Genomic DNA, 19,003 nt, shown 5'->3' on the forward strand with positions numbered 1-19,003 from the left:
AATGAGCCCAGTGGCAGTGGTGGCATCTGGATCTGGCCAGGCTGGGCAAGTGGCTCCCCGCACTATCAATGGCAGGCACCAAACCAGAGTGGCACTGCCATCCAGGACACCAGGTCACAATGTTCTCACTCAGATTTGGCCCGGCCACCTCTCCATCATTTTGGGGGCTGGGGGCAAACTGTCCCGTTTACCAGCCCCCCAACCCCAGGTGACCCTGCCTCTGATAGATCTTGCTGGCTCTAAATACTTGAAATAGAAAAGTCAGTCTGAATAAAAATAAATGCAGAAAATGGGTCAATGTATAAAAGACAAGACAAGGGGGCAGATCCTCTGCTGGTATAAGTTGTCTCTATATATGGATACTGTACATGTAAACACCATATGACAACTCACAGCAGCCGAGGATCTTCCCCCACAGATCTCCAGGCAGAGAGAGCCAAACAGAGATATTTTCTGTCTAAGTAGCTTCTATTTATGCCTTTTTAAAAAACTTGCAAATTCTTAAGAGCAAATAAACTGATGGTGTAAATTCTCCCCTCCCTTTTGCCTTGGGAAAATTATATTTATACCTGCAAATCTTCATATTGAAATAAACCTACCTGGAAAATATCGCTGGCACATTTTCTACACAGGTTATGCTGACAGGGGAGGATGACCACAGGTTTAGTAAACATCTCTAAACAGATGGGGCAAATAAGTTGTTTCTCCAGGTTATCCATGGTTTGCTGCTCTTTGGAAAAGGACTTGTAATTCAGAGAAGTGCTCATCTCCTAGCTGTTCCAAGGTGCATATGTCCAGAATAAAAGAGTACCATCGATCAGTTTCCGGGTTAGTTTCCTTGAAATAATTCCATGGCTTGTGTGATCAAATGTCCTTTGAATTTCTTTCACTGGAGGACATTGTTAAAACAAAGAGCTGAAGGGAGCTGGAGCCGTTTTTAGCAGCACAACGTCACAAGTTGCCATTCTAACTTGTCCATATATGCAAGTGACACAAGGACAGATTCAGACAGGTGATGGATTACAGAGATGAGAGATCAACATTCCTGTCTCAGAGCAAGGAGGAGGCGGAGGAAGGGGAGAGGAGTTGACAGTTGTCATTGACACATGGCAGCACTCACCCCCTTGGAGAAGCACAAGTGTTAACAGCACAACGAATGCAATCGAGTTCATTCTTATCTCTGCACCACAGTGAAAATTATAGGGCCCTAAATAACCTGATGTCATTTTCTGGTGAAGCAAAAGACTATTATCAGAAATCGTAATGTATTGTTTAATTACAGTATGAAATAAATACAGTTTTAATAAACTGAAAGGTTACAACAACTACAATGATATTTGCAATAATTTGACTTAGAAGTATTAATAAACTCAAAGCCTGAATTTCAGTAGCGCTCAAATCTAATGGAAGTCAATAAGAGCTGTGGATCAGTTCCTAAATAATTAGGCCCTAAAAGTGTAATAACTTTAAAAAACTAGTACAAAAATTCTCCTGACTTTATAATTGCTTGAACTTCCTTAGGTAACTGGAACTTAATTTAGAGTGACTATTTGGTCCATTCATTCCATAGCAATTAAATAATTCCAGTTCCTGATTAAAAGCACAAAAGATATATGAAGAGATTTCATTTTTACTAGCAGAGGATAGGTGATAATTGTGCATGTTTTCCTTATCCATAGTATAATCCAAATATATTTAAGCTTTGGACACTGCTGTGTTTATATCTGTTTATTAGACACATGGATCCTTCAGAACTTGGCACTTGTTCTAGAGTTATTTTTAAAATGACAATTTCCCAGATAATTTCTGGCATGTGATGCCTGATCTTAGGGCAAAGCCATCTGTGCTTCTATTTGCCAATAATTTATCACACAACTGTACAAACAATACATATTCCATCTACAAATTTAAGCCCACTCCCCACACATACTGTAAGGAATTGCACTGTCTGCTTACATACTGTACATGCAATTAACATATTATCTTCAGTGTTATTTGACTATAAGAATAATTAGTGCAATACAGAATAATTGATCAGTAAAGTACCTTATAGAAGGCCTTGTTGTTTACAATAGTTAATGTTCATGAAGTGTTTTGAATAGGAAAAGTGCTATATGAGTGCTAAGTGCTATTAACAAACCCGGTGTACTCTGGGACAAGATGGACCTAAATTCAATAGCAAGGCATCTAGTTTTCATGCAATACCAATGCAGCAGTCTGGAAACTCTGCAGCAGATTCTGATGAATTAAAAAAAAATGATGTTTTTGCTGACATACATATGAAAATGAGTAAAACACTTTGTATGCAAAGTAAGAGAATCACATTAAATTCAATTTATTTTAGTCTGCTGTTGATTTTCAAGGTAAAGTCAATGGGGCCAGGATTTCACCCAAAATGTATAAATAAATCAGAGACCTTGTCTACACAAGAAAGTTGCACTAGTTTGACAAAATCAGTTTCAGATCACACCTTTAATGAAACTAGTGCAACTTTCTTGTGCAGACAAGACCTTAAAAGTTGTCAAGGGGAAGTTGTTTTGGCAGCTTGGGGACAGCTGGGAGTTTTGGCACCAGACAGAGGACGTTGGAGAGGGAAGTTTCTGGCAATAGAGAAGAGATGCATCTCTTTCCCTCCCCTCTGTGGGCAGAGTCAGAGATGACTGTTAGTGTCTATGGAAGTTTGAACTCCTCATTCTCTCTCCCCCAGCCCTCAACTAGCTTGTCCCTTCTGCATCCCTCCTTTCCACTGCAGGCAATCTTTAAACTTGGTAGGGAAAGGGGAGAAAGGGAGCTTTTGCTTTACTCAGATGACTAGGCATGTACTTCTAGCCTGTGAAGTAAAGCAGAAGACGATGATCTTCTGAGACAAAAGCTAAATAATATAAGTATCTATGTACTAAAATGTTTATACACAACTGCACAGAAACAAGCAAACCAAACTGGAAGGGCTACTAAATGATGGAGACTATGATGCAGTAGGCATAACTGGAATTTGGTGGAATGTCAGTATAGATGGGTATAATCTCTGAGCAGCCAAGACTGAGATGGAAGAAAAGGTGTTCTCTGTAGAAACATTTATGGTGCCAACAAGCTGCAGAAGAGAGTGGGGGTGGAATTATTTTAGTAGAAACTCACTGATGAGGCAGAAGTGGCTCACAGGAGCCTCTTGTTAATAGGCCTTTGATGGTAAGGAGAATCTCAGCTATGGTGGCAAGAAGTAAGGGGTCTACTTCTGCAGCAGGAGTCCAAGGGAACCTACAGATGCCACCCTAAACACATTTTTAGGTTAAATAAATCAGTTACATTTGAAATGTAGCCCAAAAGAATCATCTAGCTAACCCTCCTTTAAATCTGCAAGCTGGCCCTGTGTGCAATGGTCTGATAATGGTGGGCACGAGTCAGTTACATTGCAGCAGAGAGGAGATGGCAAAAAACTATTTCACAAGCCCATCCATATATACTAAGGCAGGCTCTGCTTGTTAAACTGTTCTGCCTTCTAAGTCTGGGACTACACACTTACAGTCTTCAAACTGCATGTACGCCTGCTATTGCAGTGGTTGAAGCAGATGCTGCAAGGGAATCTTCCCTTTAAGGAGCACATGGAAGATGTACCACCTCATCCCCACAACCAACCCATCCCTGTTAGCTGCTGCAGCAGCAGACTAGGCAGAGAACAGGCAGGGGCCAGCCTGCTGCTGCACTGACAGTCTGGCAACTCTCCCCTCTCAGTGCCAACGGGACCAGTTCCAGCCTAGATTCTGAAGAACCTCTACTGAGAGGGAGCCTGGAGCCTCACTACCTCTCCCTGACTCCCACCGGAACCCCAGTCCCTGACACCAGCTAGGGAAGACCACCAACAGTCAGGATAAAACTGCCCTCCTCAAAAACCAAAGAAGACCCATTCCTCTAACTACCCAGCCCACCAACACAGAGGATCTACTCCCCATCCCCTATCTCAGCCCACCAATTTGTGTGTTTCTCCTTTAAACATCTCCAGGCTTCATTCCATACCACCTGTTGGGCATATACTACTCAACCTAATTTAATCCAGAAAACCAGTCCCTCTGCCCCTCCAAATCCTCCTCAAGACCCATTTCTGCTGTGACACCTACAAGAAATTGGTCTAGCCGTGATGACTACACTGAGCAGGCATCTTGGAGGGCTGATTTAAGTTAGTTTATTAAGGAAAGAGAATCATATAATTCAGAGCCATCTAGTTGTGCGTATAACTAGCCAGTGTAACCACATGATCTTAATATTGTTATCCTTGTCTTACCTTGTCTTCAAGCCATGGACCATGTCTTTCCATGTGTTTGTGCAGAGCCTAGCTTTACCAAACCTCGATCCCAACTGGGGGCTTACATGCTAAAGCACTAAATAAATAGATTTTTTTTAGAGGAGAGTATCTTACCCAAGGAATGTTATGTGTGTTGTTAAACCCAAGCAGAAACTATCGAAGAAGCGCCTTGTTGCAGTGGAATAAGATATGCTTGATATCACTGAAATAGCTGTAAGATCCTCTATATTTGTAATACGTTAAAATTTGAGGCCTGTGGAGTGAAGCCTGGGGAGGAAGTCACCCATGGAAGACTAACAGAACACAACGAGCTTAGAGGGATTTGATGGAGTAGGGTGAGGTTGTGTGGTATGTAGGTTTGAGTTTCAATGCTATTATGGTATCATGGGTTTCAAGTTCAGAGAATTCTCTTATTTTATAGTTTCTTATCTTGAACTTACATTACACAACATTCCTCTATGTTACCCCTGTAAATTCTGCCTTATTACTATCTATGGCAGAAGCAGCTGCCTCTAAGGCTGCATCTTCACTGACAAAAAAAAGTGTGTTTTTAGCACAGAATAATTAACATCCATTAGCTATCCTGCTGCAAAAACATAGTGTAAAGAAGGCACTCCATGAAATAAACTAGGCCGGCCAACCGCAGGTAGGAGGTATAGCACTGATCTCACCTACTACCTCACAGTAAACACTATAAATGCCGTGTCTCCACTTAGTATTTTACAGTGAGATAACTACCACACATTAGTTCTCTCTATATAAAAAAAGAAACAGTTTTGAGTCGGTGAAGACAAAGCCTAAGTCTTTCTTTATACAATGTTCCCATCATTTATTCACCATTAAATAGCTGTTTTACATTCTTTTACTCCTTAGCTAGTAGCAACATTCTCAACTGCTCTGAATAAATGCAGTGCCAATGCCATGGGGCTCCCGCAGAGAAGCCCCACAGGGGCTCAGCAAGTAGGGACGATGCCATGGAAGTGATACTCCACCACACCTATGCCCATGAACAGGGGATCAACTGGATCTAAGACTATGTCTACACGACAGCCTATATTGCAAAACTTATGTCGCTCAGGGTTGTGAATATTCCACCCCATGAGAAACATAAGTTACATTGACAAAAGGGCTTGTGTGCACAGAGTTGTGTTGGGAGGAGAGTTTCTCTCACCAACATAGCTTCTGCCACTCACCGAGTTGGGTTTTTTATTCTGACGGGCGAGCTCTCTCCTGTTGGCATGGAGTGTCTTCACTAAGGCCTTGTCTACACTGGTAAGTTTCTGTGCAGTGAAGCAGCTTTCTGTGCTCTAACTCCCGAGGTGCACACATGGCCAAGCCATGTAGTGCACAGAAACTGCGCAGTCGTAGCGCTGTAAAAAGAACACCCCGACGAGAGGCGTCCAGCTTTCTGTGGTGGGGCTACAGCGCCGCAGTGCCAGTGTAGACACCCTGCTCAATTTCAGCCCTGCGATTGGCCTCCAGGAGGTGTCCCACAATGCCTGTTCTTGCCTCTCTGGTCATCGGTTTGAACTCTACTGCCCTGTCTTCAGGTGACCAACCGTCATCCCAACCCCATAAATTCCTTGGGAATTTTGAAAGTCCCCTTCCTGTTTGCTCGGTGATGCATGCAGTGGTCTCAGTGCATCTTTCCAGGTGGCCATGCCTGCTCCACGCACCAGGTGATCTCCCACTTGGAGCAATGCCGAGCTGCTGGACATCATCAGTATTTGGGGTGAGGAGGTTGTCCATCCCAGCTCCGCTCCAGCCATAGGAATTATGATACCTATAGACAGATTTCACGATGCATGCCAGAAAAGGGCCATGACCGGGACACACTGCAGTGCAGGGTCAAAGTGAAGGAGCCGTGGAACGCCTACCACAAGGCGCAGAAGACAAACCGTTGCTTCGGTGCTGTGCCCACAAGTTGCCAGTTCTACAAAAAGCTGGTTGCGATACTCAGTGGCGACCCCACCTCCACTGCAAAATTCACTGTGGATACTGCGGTAGCTTGCGTGCCAGTCAAGACTGGACCGAGCCAGGAGGAGGAAATCTTGGATGAGCATGTGGAGGGGGAGAGGGACCCAGAGGCACAGGACAACTCAGAGGTCAGAGGTGCATGCAGCCAGGAGCTCTTTTCTACCCCAGAGGGGGCTAGCCAGTCACAGCAGTCAGAGCTTAGTGAAGCGCAAACAGGAGAGGAGGCCCCTGATAAGTGGCTTTGATTTTGGGAATCGCTGAAGCGAGTTGTTGGGGGCAGGAGGGTTGCAGAAAGCAAGCTTGTGTCTGCATGATGTGCCTACCACCACATGCCTAGTCTGAGTGGACTGAGCAGAAGAGGGTGTTGATTAACTCCTTCACTTCATGGGAATCTGCCTCAGAGATCTCCAAGAAACTCTCATGGAGATATTGGGCAATCCGCTGCCGCAGGTTCTTTGGCAGAGCTGCTTTGTTTCTTGCCCCATTAAGGGTAACTTTCCCGCGTCACTCTGCTGTCACTGGGAGGAGGGGATCCATTGCTGCACACAGGTGAGCCGCATAAGGGCCACGGCAGAAGCTGCAGTCTTGGAGAAGACCCTCCCTTGATTCCCTGCTCACCCTCTGCAGCAAGATATCTTCCATAATGAACACAACCTGTGGAAAATGTGGGGACAGGAATGATTATAAGGCCCTCCCCCATACAATGGTGGCTCTCCCCAAGAGCCACGTGTCCAGTACAGTCCTGGAACACTGATTTCCCCTGCCCCTGCAGCTACTCCCCATTTGGGGGGTCTTGTGGCTCATGTGTGCTTGCCTGGGGTCAACCTGTTAGTGATAAGTATGTGAATAGTGACTGTGTTTTAAATCACTGAATCAGTGGTCTCTGTGTTGCCAACAATATAGGTTCTGTAAAATGTTGCATTTTGGCTTCATAGATATGACTTTGGGAGCCCAGCCTCCCTCTTTGTTATTGCTGGCTGAATGGCTGCGCCGAATTAGAAAGCGGCCATGAAAAACTAAGGAGGACTTTCTGTGTAAGGTCTTGAGGCACTCTGCGGCCAAAAAACAAGAATTGAAGGAGTGGCAGAACAGCGAGAAGAGGGACCGAGAAAGGAGAATGTGGCACGCCAGAATGAAGCCACGGAGTGGCTCTTAAATGTTATGGAGCGCCAAGCGGACACACTCCAGGAGCTACTAGCACTGCAAACCGAGGAGCTCCGCACCCACCCTCCTCTGCAGTCGCTGTTGCAAAACTCTTTCCCATGCGCCCCCCACACACCGCTAACACACTCTTATCAACCTCCTGGCTCCAGTCTGTACCCACGGCATTCCACTCTCCCCCATCACAGTCCAACACTGCGGACTCCATGTCTAGTTGGCAGCCGGTGTCAAGTGGAGTGCCCCAGGGGTCGGTCCTGGGGCCGGTTTTGTTCAATATCTTCATAAATGATCTGGAGGATGGTATGGATTGCACTCTCAGCAAATTTGCGGATGATACTAAACTGGGAGGAGTGGTAGATATGCTGGAGGGCAGGGATAGGATACAGAAGGACCTAGACAAATTGGAGGACTGGGCCAAAAGAAATCTGATGAGGTTCAATAAGGATAAGTGCAGGGTCCTGCACTTAGGACGGAAGAACCCAATGCACAGCTACAGACTAGGGACCGAATGGCTAGGCAGCAGTTCTGCGGAAAAGGACCTAGGGGTGACAGTGGACGAGAAGATGGATATGAGTCAGCAGTGTGCCCTTGTTGCCAAGAAGGCCAGTGGCATTTTGGGATGTATAAGTAGGGGCATAGCGAGCAGATCGAGGGACGTGATCGTCCCCCTCTATTCGACATTGGTGAGGCCTCATCTGGAGTACTGTGTCCAGTTTTGGGCCCCACACTACAAGAGGGATGTGGTTAAATTGGAAAGAGTCCAGCGAAGGGCAACAAAAATGATTAGGGGTCTGGAACACATGACTTATGAGGAGAGGCTGAGGGAACTGGGATTGTTTAGTCTGCAGAAGAGAAGAATGAGGGGGGATTTGATAGCTGCTTTCAACTACCTGAGAGGTGGTTCCAGAGAGGATGGTTCTAGACTATTCTCAGTGGTGGAAGAGGACAGGACAAGGAGTAATGGTCTCAAGTTGCAGTGGGGGAGGTTTAGGTTGGATATTAGGAAAAACTTTTTCACTAGGAGGGTGGTGAAACACTGGAATGCGTTGCCTAGGGAGGTGGTGGAATCTCCTTCCTTAGAAGTTTTTAAGGTCAGGCTTGACAAAGCCCTGGCTGGGATGATTTAATTGGGGATGGGTCCTGCTTTTGAGCAGGGGGTTGGACTAGATGACCTCCTGAGGTCCCTTCCAACCCTGATATTCTATGATTCTATGACTCCCAGTACCCACTGCAGTCAACATCCATCCCTCTGCAGTTTAGCCCTGCTGAAGTACAGTACCTGCTGTACTGTACTTCAGAGGACAAGGTTGCATATGATACCTGGACATACACAAATCTTTAACCATCCCGGGACCCCACCTTCTCCTGGGACCCTCCCTTCCCCCATCCCTCTCAGTGCTGATGTGTTTTTTTGTGTTTCTCTTTCCACCGTTTTTTTTTTTAATAAAAGAATTGTGTTGGTTTGAAAGCAATCTTTATTCCATTAATTGAAAGCAAACAGAGCCCTGCAAAGCAACAGGCAATTTTCTTAAACCTTCAAAGTGCATTGTCTGCACCAATCACAATCACCTCCCAGCATTACAAGGACTGCACTCCTGAGCATAACAACAAATATTAGTGGGTTTCAGCTTCAAATTGCTGCCTCAAGGCATCCCTGATCCTTATGGCCCCATGCTGCACCCCTCTAATAGCCCTGGTCTCTGGCTGTTCAAATTCAGCTACTCCAGGCACTGAGCCGCAGCAGTCCAGCCCTGAGTGAAGCTTTCACCCTTCCCTTCACAAATATTGTGGAGCGTACAGCATGCATCTATAAGCATAGGAATATTGTCATTGGCCAGGTCCAGCCTCCCATATAGGCAGCGCCAGTGGGCCTTTAAATGGCCAAAAGCACACTCAACAGTCATTCTGCCCTTGCTCAGCCTGTTGTTGAACTGTTCCTTGCTGCTGTCAAGTTGCCCTGTGTATGGCTTCATAAGCCACAGAAATAAGGGGTAGGCAGGGTCTCCCAGGATCACAATAGGCATTTTGACTTCCCCTACCGTGATCTTCTGGTCCATGAAGAAAGTTCCTGCTTGCAGCTTCCTGAACAGGCCAGTGTTCCAAAAGATGCATACGTCATGCACCTTTCCGGACCAGCTTGCGTTAATGTCCGTGAAACGCCCACGGTGATCCACAAGCGCCTGGAGAACCATAGAGAAATACCCCTTCCGATTAATGTACTCAGTGGCTAGGTGGTTTGGTGCCAGAATTGGAATATGTGTGCCATCTATTGCCCCTCCAGAGTTAGAGAAGGCCATTTATGCAAAGCCATCCACAGTGTCACGCATGTTGCTCAGAGTCACGGTCTTTCAGAGCAGGATGAGACTAACGGCCCTGCACACTTCCATCAACACAAGTCCAACAGTCGACTTTCCCACTCCGAACTGGTTAGTGACTGATCGGTAGCAGTCTGGGGTAGCCAGCTTCCACAGTGCAATCACCAAGTGCTTCTCCAACAGCAGGGCAGCTCTCATTCTCATGTCCTTATGTCGCAAGGCTGGAGCGAGCTCATTACATAGTCCCATGAATGTGGCTTTCCTCAACTGAAAGTTCTGCAGCCACTGCTCATCATCCCAGACGTGCATGATGATGTGATCCCACCATTCAGCGCTTGTTTCCCCAGCCTAAAAGCAGCATTCCACTGGGGTCAGCACCTCCGTGAATGCCACAAGCAATCTCGTGTCATAGCTACTACGCATGGTGAGATTAATGTCGCATTCCTCTTGCCTTTGTAGTTTAAGGAGTAACTCCACTGCCACTTGTGATGTGTTAGTCAGAGCAAGCAGCATACTGGTCAACAGTGTGGGATCTAGTCCTGCAGACCGAAGAGGCAGGGCATGCAGTACACAAACCATTGAAAGATGGCTCCAAATGCGGACGAAAGCACAGGGATTGCTGGGATGCAAAGCAATGCATCATGAGGCACTGGGACAGGACCCGGGATGCCTCATGACCCCCTCCGACTTCCCAGAACTCTTAGTGGCAGGAGAGAAAGAGATGCTCTGTGGGAAGCTGCCCAGAGTGCACCGCTCCAAATACTGCTGCAAGTGCCGCAAGTGTGAACGTGCTTTTGCACAGGCAGCTGACAGTGTGCACACACAAGAGTGGTTTCCCTTCAGCGTTCTCTGAGCAGCTTTGTAACTCTGACAGTGTAGACACCCAAACTGTACCAACACAACTCTACCACTGCAGCGCTGTGTGTATAGACATGGCCTTAGTCTCCTCAACTCACAGATACAGAGGGAATGATCCAGTCCACAGAAATTAGCTCTAGATATGGCTCCTTGACCACTCAACAAAATGAAATTCAGATTAACATCGCAATGCAGTGTTCTTGTGACCATTCTTAATCACCATATAATTGACGTTGATGCTAGCTTCTGTAAAACTGGGAGGCCAGGTGCCAGCTCAAACCAAGGTCACTAAGTCTACACTGAACACACAATGATACATAGCTGGAAGCTGTCTGTCTCACTTGTAACTTAATATTGATGAAAAAGATATAAGAATTATGAGCAAGTGTACAGAGTTTACACTCTACTGAATGCTTGTGATTTGCTCCATGCATTAATCTTACTTCTAATGTCTGTGTTCCAAATTACAATGTGATGTTCAAGTGGTTGCATTGTGAGCCTCTGTCACTGTATAAATAACCATACAGGAGCGGAACATTAATTAGTGTGAAGAGATGCTCTTGTACAGAAATTGTTACACCCATCCCAGGAGGAGACCCATCAATTCCGTCTGGACTCAGTTTCCCTCCTACAACTGATTTAGTTGGGGATTGGTCCTGCTTGGAGCAGGGGGTTGGACTAGATGACATCCTGAGGTCCCTTCCAACCCTGATATTCTATGATTCTATGAACTGGAAATTCAGTATATTTTGATAGAGAACGTGTCAACAACAGGACAAAAGACTCTTGTTGTTCTTATGCTCTCCTCACCCGGAAGATGAGATACAAAAATGGACTACTCTAAGCAGAGATTGAAGCTCAGAATACATAGCAGGAGGATGACAAAAACCCCAAACCAACGAAACAAAGAATAAGAAAGGAAATCCACTCAACAAGAACACAGGACAGAGCAAACTACGCTGCTCCCCTTTCTTGCCTTTCAACAAAATACGCCTTTCCAGAGACCATCAGAGAAACTCACACATGCCCCTGCCTTGCACACCCACCCATACCTAATGTCTCCGTTCATGACAACAAGAGAAGCAAACACTGCAAAGGAAAGACGATGAGTTGGCTCCCTTCCCGCCTAGTCGGTGCACAGGTCGAGGACAGCAAAACTTCAGATTCTCTACGCATAGCCCGGCAGCTCCTTCCCAGAAATTCCCCCAGATCGGGCTTCTAGTATTTCTCCGCCAGAAGCCTTTTACACACTACATGCAATCACGGTTGCCCAAAGAAATCCCAGCTCTACAAATGTGATGGACAAAAGCCCAAAACGGAAAGAAATGGAAACACTCCCTTGCACTTCTCCATCAATTGAGCTCTATGACGCTGAGGAAAGATGGACAAAAAGAGAGCAAACCACTGAAAGGCACACATTGCTACAACCTTGAGTAAAATAGCCCACCGTCAACAGTGCACACAAAAGGTTGAGCCTGAAGGACAGGAGAATCTTCTTTTCCCCCTACATTCCTCTCCTCCCTGCCACCAGAAACTAGGTCCCCCCTGGCACCTCTGCCCCAGGCAAGAAACACTGAAGACAGCTTGGGGACATAGCTACGGCCAGCCTCTTTTATGATAAAGGCGCCCCGCTACCAGGGGGACAAATGGCCCTTCTGAAGTCTGAGATCAATAGCTAGATGTCTAAGCTGTGAGTGCGGGAAGGCGAAGAAAAAGGAACTCTGCCTACAAAGGCCTAAACTGTGGTCTAGGTACTTGGAAGCAGGTGTGGTAGATGAAAGTAGTGGCAAATGGTGCTTTAAATGCAACAGATTTCCAGCGGCCAGTCTCGCACGAATGGAGAAAAACATGGCAATGGGAGCTCTAAAGAAATGCAGGCAACGAAGACCAACTCCTTCGAGCCGGAGTTGAACCAGCAGCCTAAGGGTTCGCCGAAGAATTAAGCCTACAGTCCTTCGCTCTACCAACTGAGCTAGCAAAAGAAGCGAGGCACAAATGGCCCCGAGTGACTCAAGGGGTCAGGCAGAAGTGCCACTGGCACTAACTGCTAATCACAGGTTTGCCCGTGCCCAGCCCTTGAAAGGAATAAGCGACACACACCTATCCCTTCATCTTCATGCCTGCCCCGGGTGCTGGGTAGCTGCCTCATCCACCCTCAATTCACCCAACGGGAAGTCCGCACGCATATACCGCTCAAAGGCTCCCTAACAGGCACAGCAGGAAGGCAACGCTGCGAGGGAAGAACGGAACGCCAGGGGGTGCGACGCTAGCCCTGCCAGCTAGCTGGGACGCCGCGTCCTCCTGCTGACCCACAAGGGATCCGGGATTGTCTCCAGCATGCGCAGCACACCGCTGGCACCCCAGCCCTGATTCCCACCCGGAATAGGAACAGTTGTGCAATGGAAAAAGGATCCGAGGCTGAAACCTCCTGCCTGGCTCGAAAGGGGCCTTTTAAACCACTACATTTTCTCAGTCCATTTCCCTTCCCCTTCCTCAATGATTGACCAATTCCCTCTCGTACCCTTTCACACCCGACTCCGCTTTCCAAGCCTACCTCAGGAAAAACAAATACAAAGAGGCTCACAAATGAAAAGAACTCAGACACACACTCTCCTGAAAGAGAAGCTGCCCCCTTTGCTTCCTGAGGACGAAAGGCTTACCGCAAAGCCAAGAGCAGTCCGGAATGCTCTTTTCCGCGTAGACATAAATGGTGTATGTGGGGGCAAGTGGGTCGGGGTGGGAAAGGAAAGGAAAAAGATGGGATGGGAGCAAAGAGAAGGGGCTTGGAGAATGCAGGCATTGATCCTGCTACCTCTCGCATGCTAAGCGAGCGCTCTACCATTTGAGCTAATTCCCCGTGGCTTTGTTTGGCACTGCACTGCCTCTGCCATGCACAGTCAACTCAGTGCAAACCCCATCCAGGGAACTCTTCACACCACAAAACAAGTTACCTTTTCGCTTACACAGCACCTTGCAAAGGACCTCCACTCAACAAGGACATGGGACAGAGCAAACTACGCTGCTCTCCTTTCTTGCCTTTCAACAAAATACGCCTTTCCAGAGACCATCAGAGAAACTCACACACGTCCCTGCCTTGCACACCCGCCCATACCTAATGTCTCCGTTCATGACAACAAGAGGAGCAAAAACTGCAAAGGAAAGATGACGAGTTGGCTCCCTGCCTGCCTAGTCAGTGCACAGGTTGAGGACAGCAAAACTTCAGATTCTCTACGCATAGCCCGGCAGCTCCTTCCCAGAAATTCTACCAGATCGGGCTTCTAGTATTTCTCCGCCAGAAGCCTTTTACACACAATGTGCAATCACGGTTGCCCAAAGAAATCCCAGCTCTACAAATGTGATGGACAAAAGCCCAAAACGGAAAGAAATGGAAACACTCCCTTGCACTTCTCCATCAATTGAGCTCTATGACGCTGAGGAAAGATGGACAAAGAGAGAGCAAACCATTGAAAGGCACACATTGCTACAACCTTGAGTAAAATAGCCCACCGTCAACAGTGCACACAAAAGGTTGAGCCTGAAGGACAGGGGACTCTTCTTTCCCCCCATGTTCCTCTCCTCCCTGCCACCAGAAACTAACGCCTCCATTCATGACAAGAAGAGCAAAAACTGCAAAGGAAAGGCGACGAGTTGCATCCCTGCCCGTCTAGTCGGTGCACAGGTTGAGGACAGAAAAACTTCAGATTATCTACAGATAGCCCGGAATGCTCCTTTCCCCACAGACATAAATGGTGTATGTGTGGGTGAGTGGGTGGGGGTGAAAAAAAAAAAAGATGAGATGGGATGGGATGGGATGGAAAAAAAGAGAAGGGGCTTGGAGAACGCAGTCATCTATCCTGCTACTTCTCACATGCTTAGCAAGTGTTTTACCATTTGAGTTTATTTCTCAGGCATGATAAGCTATTTCTGATATTTTTTAAAAATACCCCTTCTCAGTTCTTCATTTAATCCCTACTCTTAACTATCTTTTCTCTTTTCTTTTTCTGGGCATTCCTGTTTAACCTCTCTACTGAGAGGAACAGTGCTTTTCCCCAGATCCTGTTTCATATGGGGTTTGAAAGAGGAGGGCTGAAATACACCTATAAATAATTTTGAATTCTCTTGGATGTGGCACTGTCTGACTCCCATAGTTGGGGAGCAGTCCCAGTTCCTCGCATACACAGGGGTCCAGTGAGCAGGGCTTCACCATACCCAGAGGTACAGTGAACCCTGATCACGTGTATTGGTTAAGAAGTGGGGCTCAGATACTGCCCAGAAAGGCATGTCCTCCCAGAACCTGGCTAATATGTGGGAGGGCTCAGACTGCTATATATGGACATCGGCACCACATTACCTGGCACATACATAGGGTGCAGGGCGTGGGGCTCAGACACCTCCAAATACCAGGGACCGCTGAAGTCAGCTCACATAGCGGGTAAGGAGAGCAGCTCAGACCCCCCCAATAAGCAAGCCCTATCCAAACCCGGGTCCCATGAGGGGATCAGGAAATTACTCCCCTGAAGATGGACTTCAGGTCCCGAGATGCTGGACACACACAGGAGGAGAATGTTGGGATGACATGCATCCCTGCTGCTATTCTTCTGCAGTTCTTCTCTCACTCATTTTTATGTCACCCTTCCCTTCTACTCCCCTACTCCTAATCTCCATCACCTGGTTCCCCTGTTCCTGTCTACTTTTCCACCCCAACCATTCTCCCATCCTTGTAAGCATCTGCTAATATAATTTATTTTTTGTCAAAAACAAGTTTCAGTGCCTTCTGAATATTCTGTATACTCAGATTACATTTCCCCAAAATAAAAATACCCCTTTGATATAGGCAGATCAGAGCAACATCCCTCCTTTTTCACTTCAGAATTCAGTCCTGGGTTGACTATCATTCGAGCCAGGTCCTGTGATGAAGAAATAGTTTTCCAGATAGTTAGCTTCTCTCTATATACATGATCAGTGTGATCTATTAGGCATGTGAATAAGCATGAGAGGTTCATAACAAACCTAACTGGAGAAGGAACATCTTTTTAGAATTATATTTTAATTGATCTTCCCTCATGGACTAGTAGGTGCCATGCACTGGGGTAACCCCCAAGCACTGGAGACTGGTGTGGTCCGAGTCCTAGTTTAAGCTCTACCTGCCTGAGCAAAATAAAGTTGCCTTGCCAAGATCACCAGACCAGCAAGTTCCTTTCACTGAGACTTAAAACTAGCCAAGTCAACCTTTCCAGGTGGATTAATTAGCTCAGCTGGGTTGCAGTAGAACCACCTGATTAATCAGCCTGCCTGATTGGCTGAAGGGAGACAGCAGGCCTGCTTTTAAGCTCAGCAGCTGCAACAAGTAACTAGTTGCCCAATATGTATGTCGTTGTTTATAGCTACAATTATATCTTGACTTGCTTCCTTCCTAACTTTGCTTCTGCCATGCATGCTTTTGATTCCTGGTTCCTAACTTCAGCTCTGGCTCACTGTCCCATCTCCTGCTCTAATTATTAAGCGAGATTCCTGTTCCAACCAGTAGGTCTAACTTCTGTTCCAGCCATTAGAGTTGATTGTCCTTGTCCTGTTTGTCACAGCCAGAATCTTTCAGCTTTCAGAAAAGCTTTTTTGGGGGTGAGGGATTGTATATCAAGAACTCCTTAGTCAAAGGGCACCAAATATGGATCATTAACAGAGCATGGCACCCCCTGAAACCAATGTCAAGGCAAACCAAGTAAGCATGTCAATTTTAGAGCACTTAGCAGAGTTGCACTTTAAACAGAAAACTGGTCTTAGCCTTAACTGTACCTAGTGCCTCAGTTAAATGAGAAGAAGAGAAAAAATTCCAAAGTAAATTGGACAAGCTGCCTGTCTTCCTATGTCTTTATTGCATAGGACAAGGACGGCAACTCTTCAAATTATCTATGGGATAGTCCAGTAACTTATTACAAGAAAATCCTTGAGCTGGGGCTTGTAACAATTCTCTATCAGAAAGGTTTTATGTACATTGAGCAATGACAGTGGTAAAAATAAATACGTATTCTACTAATGTGATGGACAAAAACCCAAGACTCAGAGAAATGGAATTGCTTCCTGCCAGTCCTTGATTAATAGAGCTCACCGATGAAAGGTAGATGAAATGGAATCTAATGTTTGAAACACACTCAAAACCACATACATTGCTACAATTTTTATGATAATAGCACACAGCAGCAGGCTTTTTGCTCACCCCACATTCTGCTTCCTCCCAGACAGCAAAACCTAACTCCCCTGCATCTCAGGGGGAAGAAAAAAACCCAAACAAAAACAAGTGAGAAAAAAACAAACCGCTTTTATCTAAGCCAACAGTGGAGAGAAGCCAGAGACTCCATGAAGTCTGCTACAGTAATTAGTATCACCAGTCTATTTTGTGTCAAGGGTGCCCCAAGATGAGGGTGACAATGAATGGAACATCTAAGCCTTAATATCCATATTGCTTGCACTGTGGGTGCGGGAGGGCAAAGAAAAAGGAACTCTGCCTTTAAAATAAGCTCGAAAGAAGAGTGTGCAGCGAAGGCAAAAATTTCCTTCAAGCTGCAGTCAAACCAGCAACCAAAGAGATAGAAGGTGGAATTAAAAAAAGAGGAGAGAGGAAAAAAACAACCTCCATTTTAGAGGATGCAAGCACCAATCCTGCTATTATTTATATGCTACGGGAACCCTTGGTCACTTGAGCTGATTCCACCCTACCCTGTCATAACTCCACAAACTTCCTCCAGAGATCTCATCTTTATAGTGTAAAACAAATTACCTTCATACTTACTTACACAACACCTTGGAAAGGACCTCCACTCAACAAATACAGTTTGCATAGCAGAATACACTTTGCAATTTTTTTTCTTCAAGGATACTACTGGTCCGTGCATCCTACCACATACTGCTCTGTTTTGCAGTCAAAATATGTCTTGGACTTAAGCTAAAGAAGGAGAAAAGCAGAAATTACCTTTTCCAGGAAAACAAATAGAAACTGGCATACAACAGTTAATAGATAGTATGGCCAGAAGGGATAGATCATCTAGTCTGATTTCCTTCTATATATCAGAGGCCTTTTAAGTTCATCCAGTTACCCCAGTAAGACCAGTAAATTGTGTTTTACTAAAGCATACATTCTAGAAAGCCATCCAGTCTTGATTTGAAGATGTTGAAAGATGTAGAATTCAGCACTTTTTTTGTTAGTTTTCTTCAATGGTTAATCAACCTCACTATTAAAAAAATGGTGTCTTATTTCTAAATTGAGTTTATCTGGCTTCAGCTTCCAGCTTTTTGTTCTTGGTATCCCCTTCTGAGCTAGATTAAGAGGCCTTTTGTACCTGGAATTTTCTCCCTGTAAAGATATTTAAAATCTGTAATCAAGTCCTCTCTGTCTTTTTTTATTTATTTATTTTTGTAAGCTAAACTGTTTGTGGTCTTTAAGTCTCTATATAGCATTTTCTCTAGCCCTCAAATTATTTTTATGTAGCTTTTTGTACCTTCTCTGATTTTTCAAATGTGGACCCATGAACTGTGTGCAGAATTCTAGTACTGGTCTCACTAATGCCATGTACAGAAGTAGAATAATTTCCCTACCACTAATGTTTGATCTGAGCATGGATGGCATTCATGAATTTATCCCCACAGCTTTATGTCCACACAGCAACTGGGAGGTGTGATTGCAGCACATGTAGACATACCTGAGGTAGCTTTGATCTAGTAGGCTCTGTATTGCAGCGTATATCGTATATATATATATATATATATATATATATATATATATAGTAGGATAAAAATAAGAGGTTCAATGTCTTTCCCATGGTCATACAAGAATTCTGTGGCAGAACTGAACATAGATTTTCTGACTGTTATGCTAATGCTTAACCCATAAGATCTCCTTATATTTGAAGCTGTGAGCAGGTTTGGCACAGGCTTCTCCACATGTTGCAAGATGAAATAGTCTCTGAACATAGAATCATAGAATCATAGAATATCAGGGTTGGAAGGGACCCCAGAAGGTCATCTAGTCCAACCCCCTGCTCAAAGCAGGACCAATTCCCAGTTAAATCATCCCAGCCAGGGCTTTGTCAAGCCTGACCTTAAAAACCTCTAAGGAAGGAGATTCTACCACCTCCCTAGGTAACGCATTCCAGTGTTTCACCACCCTCTTAGTGAAAAAGTTTTTCCTAATATCCAATCTAAACCTCCCCCACTGCAACTTGAGACCATTACTCCTCGTTCTGTCATCTGCTACCATTGAGAACAGTCTAGAGCCATCCTCTTTGGAACCCCCTTTCAGGTAGTTGAAAGCAGCTATCAAATCCCCCCTCATTCTTCTCTTCTGCAGGCTAAACAATCCCAGCTCCCTCAGCCTCTCCTCATAACTCATGTGTTCCAGTCC

General features: G+C 45.6%; 1 protein-coding gene across 10 annotated transcripts in view; it reads right to left on the reverse strand.

Moving 5' to 3' along the window:
* Positions 1–1,214, reverse strand: part of TRIM55 (tripartite motif containing 55) — a 64,117-nt gene extending 62,903 nt beyond the window's left edge. For 3 of the 10 annotated variants that reach the window (XR_012157191.2, XR_012157190.2, XM_073331006.2), the window contains exon 1: positions 600–1,207. Coding sequence is in view for 7 of the 10 variants with exons in the window: in XM_073331006.2 (XP_073187107.1) it covers positions 600–767 (168 nt within the window). In the remaining 3 variants the exon portion in view is untranslated. Of the gene's footprint in view, positions 1–599 lie in introns of all 10 variants that reach the window. The other 7 variants (XR_012157188.2, XM_073331001.2, XM_073331002.2 and 4 more) reach the window with 7 other exon arrangements.
* Positions 1,215–19,003: the final 17,789 nt, after the last annotated feature.

Source organism: Lepidochelys kempii, chromosome 2, assembly GCF_965140285.1.
Source record: "Lepidochelys kempii isolate rLepKem1 chromosome 2, rLepKem1.hap1, whole genome shotgun sequence".
Classification (NCBI taxonomy): domain Eukaryota; kingdom Metazoa; phylum Chordata; order Testudines; family Cheloniidae; genus Lepidochelys; species Lepidochelys kempii.